Source organism: Hyperolius riggenbachi, chromosome 5 (genome assembly GCF_040937935.1).
Source record: "Hyperolius riggenbachi isolate aHypRig1 chromosome 5, aHypRig1.pri, whole genome shotgun sequence".
Taxonomy (NCBI): Eukaryota; Metazoa; Chordata; class Amphibia; order Anura; family Hyperoliidae; genus Hyperolius; species Hyperolius riggenbachi.
This window is the reverse complement of record NC_090650.1, coordinates 411242570-411255984: the sequence shown is the minus strand read 5'-3', so window position 1 is coordinate 411255984 and position 13415 is coordinate 411242570. Positions and strand designations below refer to the sequence as shown.

The 13415-nt window shown below is 44.5% G+C and overlaps 1 protein-coding gene across 5 annotated transcripts in view; it reads left to right on the top strand.

The window, feature by feature from the left end:
• Positions 1 to 13415, top strand: part of DEPTOR (DEP domain containing MTOR interacting protein) — a 153040-nt gene that overhangs the window by 78905 nt on the left and 60720 nt on the right. For all 5 annotated transcript variants that reach the window (XM_068234933.1, XM_068234930.1, XM_068234931.1 and 2 more), the window contains one exon: positions 8664 to 8842. In XM_068234933.1, coding sequence (XP_068091034.1) covers positions 8664 to 8842 — 179 coding nt within the window. The remainder of the gene's footprint in view (positions 1 to 8663; positions 8843 to 13415) is intronic.

Below are 13415 nucleotides of genomic sequence, written 5' to 3'. Positions count from 1 at the left end.
ATGCCAAGTTCAGAGTGAGCTGGGCAGCCTGTGGTACCAGATAGCAAGTGCACCTGTCACTAAAATCACGCACGAGTATTAAGCAGACTCAAATGACAACATTATGCTGAGTAAAAATGAACTCTCTATTTGCTGCAATGGAAATATAGAGATCCCTACTATATTCCCTTTTTTGATTTAGGGTGCCCAAACCTATTTGATTTTGCGGGTCAATTGACCTGATTTGATAATTTTATCGGCTACTGAGCTTGGGGTGTTGGCCTGCCAGACGGCGCGCTGAGCTAGGACGATTTCTAATAGATTTCATGGTGAAGCCTGTTGGAAATTGCAGTGCAGTGTGTGAGCAGGCAATAGACCTCTCTCTAACCTGATTTAAAGGGAATCTGAAGTGAAAACAAACTTATAAGATGATTTTTATGTCCCCTCCCCCTCCGGTCCTCTAATGATCTCTGCCTGACCTTCCCACGCATTTCTCAATCCCATGCACGCCTATAAGACTTCTCAAGAGCTGCCCCCACCCTATAGAACTCCCCTCCACTCCCCCTCAGATTCGCTCCTTCCTTCAACACCTTCAAGCAAGCCCTCAAAACACATCTCTTTAAGATGGCCTACCCCACATCTACCACACTCCAACACTCTCAGGGCCCATTCACACTAGAAGCGCTTTTCTGAGCGTTTTGCGATTGATTAGCATTTTTTAAAATCGCTCCCATTCACTTTCATTAAAATCGCAGTAAAAAATCACGGAAATATCGCCATGATTTTTACGTACATGATCGCGAAATCGCAGCGATTTTTCCGCGTTTTTTACTGTAATTTTAATGAAAGTGAATGGGAGCAATTTTAAAAAAATGCTAATCGTAAAACGCTCAGAAAAGCGCTTCTAGTGTGAATGGGCACTCGGACAACCACCTTTTCCACAGTCCTACCTTATGTGTCCCTCCCCACCCTTTAGATTGTAAGCCTTTGGCAGAGCCCCTTCCCCCTCCCTTAGTGTGTCCTTCTTAAAGGATACCCAAAGTGACATAAGACATGATGAGATAGACATGCTTATGTACAGTGCCTAGCACACAAATAACTATGCTGTGTTCCTTTTTTTCTTTCTCTGTCTGAAAGAGTTAAATATCAGGTATGTAAGTGGCTGACTCAGTCCTGACTCAGACAGGAAGTGACTACAGTGTGACCCTCACTGATAATAAAATTCCAACTATAAACCACTTTCCTAGAAGAAAATGGCTTCTGAGAGCAAGAAAGAGATAAAAAGGGGAATTTCTTATCAGTGAGGGTCACACTGTAGTCACTTCCTGTCTGAGTCAGGACTGAGTCAGCCACTTACATGCCTGATATTTAACTCTTTCAGACAGAGAAACAAAATAAAGGAACTCAGCATAGTTATTTATGTGCTAGGCACTGTACATACACATGTCTGTCTCATCATGTCACATGTCACTTTGGGTATCCTTTAATTTTGCTATCCCAGCAATGACATTGTTCTCAAGGACTAACTCGGACTTGATTTGCTGGGTCTCTGTAAAACGCCTTTAGGTGAGTGTAAATACATAATAATATATTAGGACATCAGACTATGACTTTGGTAGGATTGCAACAGCTGAAAGTAGCAGTGAGTGACAGACACAGGCTCCTCAATTCACGGAGCATTATCAAACGTTTATCAAACACTTTATCAAGCGTTTGATAATTTACCTCATGGGTAAAATCTCATTTTAAATTCACTAAGGTGTTATATATTTATCGAATGTTTTACCGATAAAACGTTCAACAAATATATAACACCTTAGTGAGATTTTACCCATGAGGTAAATTATCAAACGTTTGATAAAGTGTTTGATAAACGTTTGATAATGCTCCGTGAATTGAGGCCTAGAGTCTGAGTCGACTAAACAAATTAGGAGGATGGTAGGATTAAATTGTGAGCTCCTCTGAGGACAGTCAGTGACATTACCATGTACTCTAAAGTTCTGCAGAAAATGTCAGTACTATATCATAGGAGGAAGTAGGAGCAGGGCTGGTTCTTTCATGAAGCAAGGTGAAACATTTGCATCAGGCGCAGAAATTACAGGGACAGCGGTTTAGTACTGTGTGTTTATACCAACTGCATGTCAGAGTAGGAGGAGAATTAGACTCACAGTCAGCCAGTGTGCTACTGTGTTGAGCTGCAGTATGTCATGCAAGAACATGACATACTGCAGCTCAACACAGGGAGGGGCGGGATCAGGGCATCCTCACAAGTTTGCCTCAGGCAGCAAAAAAGTCTAGGAACCGGCCCTGAGTAGGAGGTGCCGATTTAATTTTTCAGGGGAGTCGCAGCTCTTCTAGGAACCAGCAATGTCCTTTGGTCCCGAACACAGCCTGAAAACAGTATCCCACATTATGTTTGAACAAAACGTTGATGGATTTGCTCCAGCGCTGTAATGGGTACCACACGGCTCATGTTCCCATAGCAGACGGGATGTTTGCACTTAGCTGCGGAGCGCTGTGTGTATCATCTCCAGCCAGTAGCTCATAACATGCCTGACCTCCACATCCTCCTATAATAAACACTCCTCAGCTCTCCCTCTCTCTGCAGACCCCGCTAACCCTCCCGGCGTCCGGTCCTCACATTATATTTCTCTTCTTGGATCATATTCAGACCATTCCCTTTCACTTTGGACAACCCTAAAAAACAGACTATAGGGTGGTAATTGGGCTTGTTTGTTTAGGGACTCCGTCACAACTGGATTTAAAGAGGAACTGTAACCCTGGATTGCACTTCATCCCAATCAGTAGCTGATACCCCCTTTCCCACGATATATCTTTACCTTTTCTTGAATAGATCATCGGGGGGGGGGGGGGGGTGGGGGGGGGGGGTAGTGCTGTATGGCTGATATTGTGGTGAAACCCCCCCCCACAGTGTGATGTCATGACTATGGTCCTGGCAATTTGCTGTCTGTGAACCTTGTTGCATTCTGGGAAATAACGGCTTTTTCCAACTGCCAAGCAACCAGTATCTCCCTCCGTGCATAAAACTCTCAGTACCGAACATTCCGCACAGATTCCCTGGCACACCTAAAGATGTCCCTACCAGTGATACATTTCAGAATGTAAATCAGGGTGAGAAAAGATTTTACAATGGGCCATACGCTGACTAATCTATTAACTAATATTGTAAGAAAATAAGCAATTTTATTTATTAGGCTATTTTCAGTTCCTCTTAAATAATGCATCAGTGTTTATCATGAATAATTAACAGGAGAAAGTCTCTGAAGTGTGACTAGTGATCTCTGAGATGGGAGGGGGGAGAGGCGGCCCTGTGGGGACATCAAGACGAGTCAAAAACAGATAATGCCAAATTATGCGCAGAGTCGCTGATGTGTTTTATGCTTGATTTTTTTTATTTGTATTGAAGTTAAAGAGGAACTTTACCTAAAGATAGTATTGGGGGAAAAATAAATCAAAATATTGCAAAGTGAGAAGTTAAAAAATAAAAGTTCGATCAAGAAACGATTGATATTCGCCATGTGATTCATTCATATTGTTTGATCCACAATCTGCCTGCACGTCGTCATCTTTAATACTTGTAGAAAAAAAAAAAAAGACAGCACCAACTGCCATTATTTATAAACACACCCCCTAACAATGTGATAGGCATTAAGGTTGTTTATAAATGCACAGAGGAAGATACTGCTTGCTTGGCAGTTGGAAACAGCCGCAGCCATTATTTCCCACAATGCAATGAGGTTTGCAGACAGGAAACTGTCCGAGCTAGTAGCGCGCATGTGCAAGGCTGCAGCTGTGCCCTAAGCGCGGGGAGGGAAGGGGTGTGTGGCCATGTGTGTGCAGTTCGGGTGAAGGCCACCTAGCACCAGTTATTGGAATGGGCATAATTACTAGTTGGGGAACATTTTACACCGGGGGGGTTAGGGGGACCGGGCACGGGTGTGTCGTGTATGCCGGATCATCTTGATATCAAACGCTGTTACCGCCTGCTTGATGCAGCATCGATTTTTATCCAATTAGTTAAAATTATTGAATCAAATGGTAGGTCTGGCCAAAAAATTGGATAAATGGGCACCTTTAATGCTGCCAGTACCGGTGGTTAATATCCGGGTTAATTATTCCCCCACTGGCACGTAATTCATTAATGTCGGGACCCCCCCCCCCCCCCATCCCCGGTGAAGACACCGTAATCTTTTTTTTTTTTTTCTTGAGGCTGGGAGCACACTTACAGAAACGCTGCGTTTTTGCCACTAATGGAAGTCAATGCGACACTTCAAAAAATATGCGTCTTGTATTCGTTTTCAAACGTGCGTTTTTTTTAAAACGCTGGTTTTGTTGCATTATTTTCAAAAAAAAAAGTATAAAAAATGCACATAATGAAAGTCAATGGTAGCGCAATGTATTGCGCTTTGTATGTGTTTTTAGATGCGTTTTTTTAAACGCATTTTGGCTTCCTGTTGCCTTCCTGTTGATTTGCATAAAACGCAATATAAAAACGCATGCAAAATGCATATGCGTTTTGTATATGTGAACCGCAAACGCATAAAAGCGCACACAAAACACTTGAAAAACGAATATGCGGGAAAAAAACCTCAAAATACACACACAAAAAAACGCACATGACAGAAAACGTGACCTTTCACGCACAGCCATGTGTGTACCCAGCCTTAGTCTTCAGAAGCTCTGGCCACCCCCCACTTCGCTGCCATGGCCCACCCCCAGATTCGGCAGTCGTGGCCTAGTTGGTAGCTGCCAAGCTGGGGGTTGCCATGGCAATACAGGTGGGGGTGATAAGAGCTTCGGAATAAATTGCCAGGACTGTCTTTCTGATGGAGGAGGCGGAGCTTCTCCTAATGAGTTATTACCCCTGATATCCATCCATGCAGCAGTAGGACAGAAGCCTAATCATACTTTGCTGCGTTTTGCAGTAGAAGGGTCTCTGGGTTCCATGAAATGAAGAGACGTAATTGCCGTGAGAGCCACTTTAGCCTCAGATTAGTACTTTACAAATAACAGTACACAGCTGTGAGATCTGACAGCTGCAAGACAAGTCATTGGAGATCAGTTTACTTGTTTTAGAACAACGTCACAGGGTAGGAACTGACTGCACACAAGTTCACTACAAATCAGTGGGGCTTTGTGTGCCGGGTGCCGGCCATTAGGTCTGCCCATCTACCTTATAGTACATCTGGCAAATACTGCACAGCTCCACTGGCTTTTCTTTTTTCCTTTTAAGTTTCTTTATATATAGGAAATACAACAAAAAATACAGACATAACAAACAAGACATCATAACTCATAGGAAAAAGTATAGTTGGTAACAAGAAAACAGCAGCAAGCCAGCGTTGCTAGCATATGAAAAAATAAACAAGGTACAAAAATCATATCCATGCCAAACAGTAAACATTGCTTAATGCAGAGCCTGAACTCAGCGCTTCCGCTCTGCTCTAAAAGATAAGCAACAGCATAATAACCTTGAAATAAAAACATGTATTTGTTACAGCTGATACAAATACTGCAATAAATCTGCAGTGTGTCTACTTTCTGCTTTTATGGAAGCAGACATAGAGTTTGATAGCTCGATTTTAACGTAGGCAGCTACAAGATGATTATAGCAGATCCCAGATCTGCAACCCAGGTTAAATTCTCCCCCCCCCCCCCCCTTCTAAGTGAGTTTTCTCTCTCCAGCTGGGAGATACAGAACCACAAACACTCAAGTTGATGGAACAGCATCTGAAGTCTTTATTTACAAATGAATCTTAAGGCCCATACACACGTCGGATTTTTGCGAACGACCCGTCGTTTGAACGTTCCGTCGTTCGCACGTCAAATCCGGCGTGTGTACAGACTATCGTTCGGGTGATAAAACTGGTTTTCATCGATCCGCCCGGCGGATCGCTGAAAACCAGTCTTATCACCCAAACGATAGTCTGTACACACGCCAGATTAGACGTGCAAACGATGGAACGTTTAAACGACGGGTCGTTCGCAAAAATCCGACGTGTGTATGGGCCTTCATATACACTGATGATGGGGAAAAACGAGATTAAACTGGAGTGGACATGTGAGCTATTTTTGACAATAGGACAGACAGAAAAGACAATAGGGTATGTTTTACTGTAAACACTGGCAGAGGTAGAATTGGTTACGTGTTTATTTTGAATACACCAGGTTCTTAACAACAATGCATGAAAGGGTCTAATGCTGGATACACACGTTGCGTTCCCGCGTGCGACGCGGGCGTCGATTCGATTATTTCCGACATGTCCGATTCAAGCTTCGATGGATCATTAGGTCGATTTGCCATACTTTACATGGCATTCGACCTAAAAATCATCGAAGTTCGTTCGGAAATGTTCGGAAATAATCGAATCGACGCGTATCGACGGCCGCGTCGCACGCGGAAACGCAACGTGTGTATCCAGCATAAAGCCCAATCTACACGATAGATAGATGGGTAATATAATCTTTTTCCCACCCTGTTTTAAAAGAACAGGCAAATGTTTGTGATTTCATAGGGGCAGCCATCTTTTTGGGTTAAAAGGAGGTGACAGGGAGCATGAGACACAGTTCCAACTGTCCTGTGTCCTGATCACTCCTCCCAGCTGCGCGCGCTAGGCTTCAAATCTCAAGTTCAAAAAACAAATGTGCACCAAAACAGCAGAATGAGTACAACAACATCATAAATCCCATCATGCTTTGCACAGCATCAGGGGAAAATGCCCGGGCAGTTTTCTTCTGTGCAGCTAAAAATGAAACTGGGTAGATTCTTAGCCTGGAGGTTCACTTTAAACTCACTACCACGAAAAAAAAAATTGTGGCAGAACAGTATTCAAACATTTTCCGATCATTTCTGTACAAAATTGATCAGAAGTAGATTGGAATTTATTTTGGAACTGTCGTATCCATTCGACCTGAAATCAGATGGGAAATTGCATGGTGTGTACCAGGGAATAAACAAAGCATATTCTTCTTCAGTGGAAGGTTTGTTGCCGAAAAGGTGATAACATTATCCTTTGTTTACATTCCTTTGTCAGCTACAATTAGTAAAAATTAGGAAAGTGCTGAAACAGGTAAAAGCAGAGAGAGCTGAGAAGTGATCACTAGATAGATTGGAGAAAGTCCCAGGTAGGTATAAGTGCAAATTAAGCACAGCCATTCCACAGTGTTTCTGACGGGTACGATTGTCAAGGTTGGCTGCTGATCAGTGGGTTAGTGCAGATGTAGAATATGAGTGCTGCTAATTCGTATGTCAGTCGGTGCTCCAAGAGACAACAATTAACCCCTCACTAAAGGGGCCCATACACCCAACGATTTTCCCGCGGATATACAGCAGATTCGATCACTGTGATCGAATCTGCTGTGAAATAGTTGCGCAAACGTTGACCGAACGATTGATTTCCGACCGAAATCAATCATTTCCGTCGTTCCTGTCTGTGTGGAAGATTTCACTCGATCGCCGGCGGGTCGGGAGTGCATCAATATAGTGGCGTTCGAATGCCCGATGACCGACGCAATACATTACCTGTTCCGCCGGCGCCTATCACCGCTGCTCCTTCTCCGCTGGGCTCTGAGTCTGGCAGACTTCACTTCTTCCTATCCCGGCAGGAAGTTTAAACAAGCTCAGTGAAGTTGGAGCCGAGCGCAGAGAAGAAGACAGCGGAGACCGGGGGGCTGGCACAGGTAATGCATGCGGGCGGCGGCGGCAGCTCCACAGATTGTGATCGGTTTCATGCTGAAATCGATTCACAATCTGCAGTAAAGGCAGCCATACGATCCCTTTCTGATCAGATTCGATCAGAGAGGGATCTATCTGTTGGTCGATCTGATGGCAAATCGACCAGTGTATGGCCACCTTAAGGGGCCCATACACCTAATGATTGTCCCTCCGATATACGGCAGGTCGGGAGTGCGTCAATAGCGGTGTTCGAATGCCCGACGACCGACGCAATACAGCGGGTATACATAACCTGTTCCGGTCGGCGCGAGTCCCCGCTGTCACCGCTGCTTCTTTCCGTGCTGGGTTCCGGACCGGCTGAAGCTACACAGAACTTCCTGTCCCGGCAGGAAGTTTAAACAGTAGAGCGCCCTCTACTGTTTAAAATTCCCCTGGACAGGAAGTTCAGTAGCTGCAGGAACGATCTGGAGCCCAGAGCGGAGAAGAAGACAGCGGGGCCTTGCGCCGGCCGGAACAGGTAATGTATGTAGGGGGGGCGGCAGCTCCACATATTGTGATCGGTTTCAGGCTGAAATCGATTCATTATCTGTTTGCAGTAAAGGCAGCCATACGATCCCTCTCTGATCAGATTCGATCAGAGAGGGATCTATCTGTTGGTCGATCTGATGGCAAATCGACCAGTGTATGGCCACCTTAAGGTGGATTTATAGGTGCTGGTCTAGTTTAGGAGACCCAGCAGTAATCCTCATACAGCCAATCACAGCACACTCTACAGCACAAAGCCTTGTGATTGGCTAAATAGTGTGGACTTAGTTTACTACAACCTATCTGAAACCCAGCAGCTCCAGAGAATGCTGTCCACCCAATCACGTTAGCAGAATTTCCCTATGAGGTTTCCTGCTGGGTCCCCTAAATTTAGACTAGCGTCAATTTATATCTTAAATGCCAATCCAGATTTTGATTTTAAATCACAGTTTTTGTTTTCTAGGCTTCGGCTGCATGAGGAGAAGCTGATAAAAGACAGACGGCACCATCTGAGGACGTATCCCAACTGCTTTGTAGCCAGGGAAGTGGTTGATTGGCTTATTGACAGGAAGGAGGCTGTGGAGAGAGAGACAGCAGTGGACATGATGCAGAAGTTGGCTGACCACAATATTCTCCATCACGGTGAGTGGAGAACAAGTCAGCTAAAATCCGTGCCATTCATATTGGCTCTGGCACCACAGCCGTGAAACCTGCCAGTGAGGTGAAGCGGGGTTGGTGGAGGCATTGGAATGCCCCTCCCTCAGCTTCTCCTCCCTTGTCATGTGGCTCCCCCTGCACCGAGCTGACCGGGCGGCCTGACAGTACTCACTCCCGCTGGAGGTGTAATAAACACAATCTTTATAGAATGATGAAGCACATTCTGTGTCATTTTGGCATCAAGTCATATTGCTGTATCTAAAAAAAAAAAAATTCCAGTAGATTTAAAAAATACAAGAACTGTATCTTAAGAGCTGACTAAAGTAAAAAGATTTTATATAAACCTGGGGCTTCCTCCAGCCCCATCCGCCTGGATTGCTCCCACGCCGCCGTCCTAAGATGTCAGCAGCTCCGGGAACCGGATCCCCGCACTTCCGTCATCGCTGCCAGCTACACAGAATAAGTGCGCCCTCTAGAGAAATGCAAACAACGCACTTCTCCTACGCTAGACGGGCACCGTCTGACGGAAGTGTGGGGACCCGGTACCGGAGCTGCGGACATCGTAGGACGGCGGCGTGGGAGTGATCCAGTCAGATGGGGCTGGAGGAAGCCCCAGGTATGTATAAAATCTTTTTACTATTCAGCTCTGGTACACTTTAACCTCCCTGGCGGTAACCTCGAGTCAGGCTCGGGGCAGAAAACTGCAGCTCAGAGCGGTAACCCCGAGTCTGACTCTGGGTAGCTGTAGGGAGCTCTATGCAGAGTACAGCACACAGCGGGCGTTTTTGCTCACCTCCCCTGGGATCCAGACGCCGGCAGCCATTCCCCTTCCTGTCCTCGGAGGCTGTGCATCCCTCTGGTGAGATTGCCGTTTGTCGTCATGATGACAGGCGGAAATCTCACTACAGTGTTACAGCACCCCCCGGTGGACGGAGGGAGAATTGCCGTGCTGGATCCAAGGAAGGTGAGTAAATGCCGGGCTGCTGCAGGTCTCTCTAGCACAGGCATGGGCAAACTTGGCCCTCCAGCTGTTAAGGAACTACAAATCCCACAATGCATTTTCCTTTGAGTCATGACTGTAGCTGTCAGACTCCTGCAATGCATTGTGGGACTTGTCGTTTGCCCATGCCTGCTCTAGCGTCATGAATTGTTTCCTGTTTTTAGGGTGTGAAAGCATGCTAAAAAATTGCACCGCTTTTAGAACCTAAAATCTGTAAATAATAATACTGCCAGGGAAGTTAAAGCACATCTGAACTGAAAGGTATATAGAGGCTGCCATATTGATCTCCTTTTAAACAATGCACATTGCCTGGTTGTCATGCTGAGCCTCTGCCACTAGTACTTTTGGCCATAGACCCTGAACAAGCATGCAGATCAGATCTTTCTGACTGAAGTCTGACTAGATTAGCTGCATACTAGTTTCCGGTGTGTGTGATTCAGACACTACTGCAGCCAAAGAGATCATCAGGAATGCCAGGCAACTGGTATCGTTTAAAGGGGAACTGAAGAGAGAGGTGTATGGAGGCTGCCATGTTTATTTCCTTTTAAACAATACCAATACAATACAATAACATTTCTATAGCGCTTTTCTCCCATAGGACTCAAAGCGCTTAGGCTCTCTCAGATTCAGTAATTAGTAGGATGATCCTCTGCCTCTAATAATATTAGCCATAGCCCCTGAACAAGCATGCAGCAGATCAGGTGTTTCAGCCTTTAAAGTCAGACCTGACAAGACTAGCTACATGCTTGTTTCTGGTGTTATTCAGATACTACTGCAGAGAAATAGACCAGCAGGGCTGCCAGGCAACTGGTATTGATTAAAAGGAAATAAATATGGCAGCCTCCGTATACCTCTTACTTCAGTTCCCCTTTAAAAGAAAATAAATATGGCAGCCTTCATATCCCTCTCAGTTCTGGTCAACTTTACAATTCAAATATGCAGTCTTGCCTGTTAACAGCTAAATGTAGGCAGCATTCACGCTTTAAAAAAAGCTACATAGAAGATGTGCAGCAAAAGATGGTCAGGTTTGTCTGCTCTGATGCGGAATTAAGTGGTCACCATGGGCAGATGTAATACGAATAGTGACGTGTGAAGGAAACCAAACATGAATGTCGTGAAGTTGAAACAAGGAAGTGAGATTTGGTCCTGAGTGGGAGAGACTGCATATTTTCAAAAACACTCCTTAGATTCTTCAAAGCTGCTGGAGCTGTTCTTAATGAAGCAGTCACAGTGAGATCTTAAAGCGATATAAAACCCTGAGATAATATTCAATTAAAAACATGTTTTCCTACTTTTTATGTGCCATACGGTTATCATATTTGCATTTGTGCATAAGTATTATTATTCATTTAGAAAGTTCCCAAAAGTACACTTTTTTGCTTTGAGAGCTGCCTTAGCATTTTATTCATAACAGGTTTTATTTATTTTGTATTGAAGGCAGAAATGCTTTGAATGTCTGTCTGTGTCCAGGAGCTTCTGCACAGTCAGAGAATGTGTCACATTCCTCGCTAGATACAATTAAGTAAACACAAGATACCATTATGTCCACTCCCGATGCCTCCAGCTTTCTCTGCACTGAACTTTCAAGCCCTGTGTTTAATTAATTGAATGCTGTTCTAGTAAAAAAAAAATGGTGGTAATATATAATATGCTGTAAATAAATTTTTAGAGCAAAGAAGAAATGCTGGGTTTCATACCGCTTTAAAGTATACATGAGGCCAAAAAATGAATGCATCTTCCCTCACCTGGGCCTTCTTCCAGCCCCTAGAAGTCTCTGCGTCCCTCACCACAGTTCCGCTCTCACCTGCTCTTCAGATGTCCCCTCCATAGTGAGAGTGGAACTACGGCAAGGGACACAGAAACTTCTAGGAGCCGGAAGAAGCCATTCTACCTGAACATTGGTTTATAGATTATTATTGTTGTTGATTTATAAAGTACTAAAATATTCCTTGGTGCTGTACAAAGTAAGAAACAAACATGGGGCTCATAATATGAGATTTTGTAATGGTTAAGGGCTCTGCCGCTGACACAGGAGACCAGGGTTCGAATCTCGGCTCTGTCTGTTCAGTAAGCCAGCACCTATTCAGTAGGAGACCTTAGGCAAGTCTCCCTAACGCTGCTACTGCCTATAGAGCGTGTCCTAGTGGCTGCAGCTCTGGCGCTTTGAGTCCGCCAGGAGAAAAGCGCTATATAAGTATTTGTCTTTGTCTTTTTTTAATATTACAGACAATAGTGTACTGTACGCCAAATATGGACACTGCTACAAAATACAGAACAGGTGATTACATTGACACATGTTACATGATGAATAAAATGTATAACAAATTGCAATAACCAAGTCCAAGATACAAAAGGGTGAGAGAACCATGGCCTTGCAAGCTTACAATGTAAAGGAATGGGGTGGGGGGGGGGGGGGGAACAATAGGTAGGGTATTATACAATGTGTATAACTAGGTGTAGCGCGTCTAGGTTATCTAGTAAGGAGTACAACTTGGCCTTACGTCAAAGGGGAATGGCCTAAGTTAGAGTGTACGCTTGTCAGAGAAGTGAGCTTTGAGGAAGTGTTAAAAGATTTCAGAGGTTATAGAGTGATGGATGTGTTGGAGAGGGGGTTCCAGAGGAGGAGTGAAACACATGAGAAATCTTGTATACGGAAATGCAAAGAGATGATTCTAGAGGAGGACAAAAGAAGGTCGTGCGCAGATCTGAGATTGCAGTTGGGTTGGTATCTGGAAACTCGTGAGGAGATGTGCAGGGGAAAGAGATTGTAGCGAGCTTTGTAGGGGAGGGTGAAGAGTTTGAATTGGTAGCCAATGAAGAGCTTGACAGAGAGGAGCAGCAGCAGAGGAGCGAGTAGAAGAGATGAATGAGACAAGCAGCCAAGTTCAGTACAGTACAGATTGGAGCGGTGCCTGTCTGTTAGTTGGTAATCCACAAAGCAGTATATTACAATTATTATTATTATTATTGCTTTATAAAGCGCCAACATATTCCGTGGCGCTGTACAAAGTATTACAATGATTATAATAGTCCCAATGAGATATTATAAGAGTATGTACTAACATTTTAGTCGTATGCTTAGTAAGAAACGGTTGGATGTGAGATATGTTTTTGAGTTGGAGATGACAGGTAACAGGAAGAGGAATAAATGAAAGAGAGGAGTCAAATATTACCAATAAGCAAAACGATCAACAGATCATAAAGAGCCTCTTCTGCACATAATTCTCAGAATCCAACCTCAATCAAGCATGTCATAAAGAAACAATAAGACCGCTTCTGTACTGTTTAAACTGGCAATATTTAATTGCTGTTTACAAGCATAATGCTGGGGATACACTGTACGTTTCTGTACCGTGTATCGACCAGCTGATCCGGCCAGCTGATAATATTCAGCTGCCCCGATCATGCCGCTCTACCCGCGCCCGCTCGATTCCCGACGGCGGACAATGGCAGGGAATCGAGCGGTGATAAGGAAGCGCCGACGGGGACGAGTGTGCAGTCGATCGAGCCGCTGGCTCGATCCGGCGCATAAAACGAGCCGTGTATGCCCGGCATAAC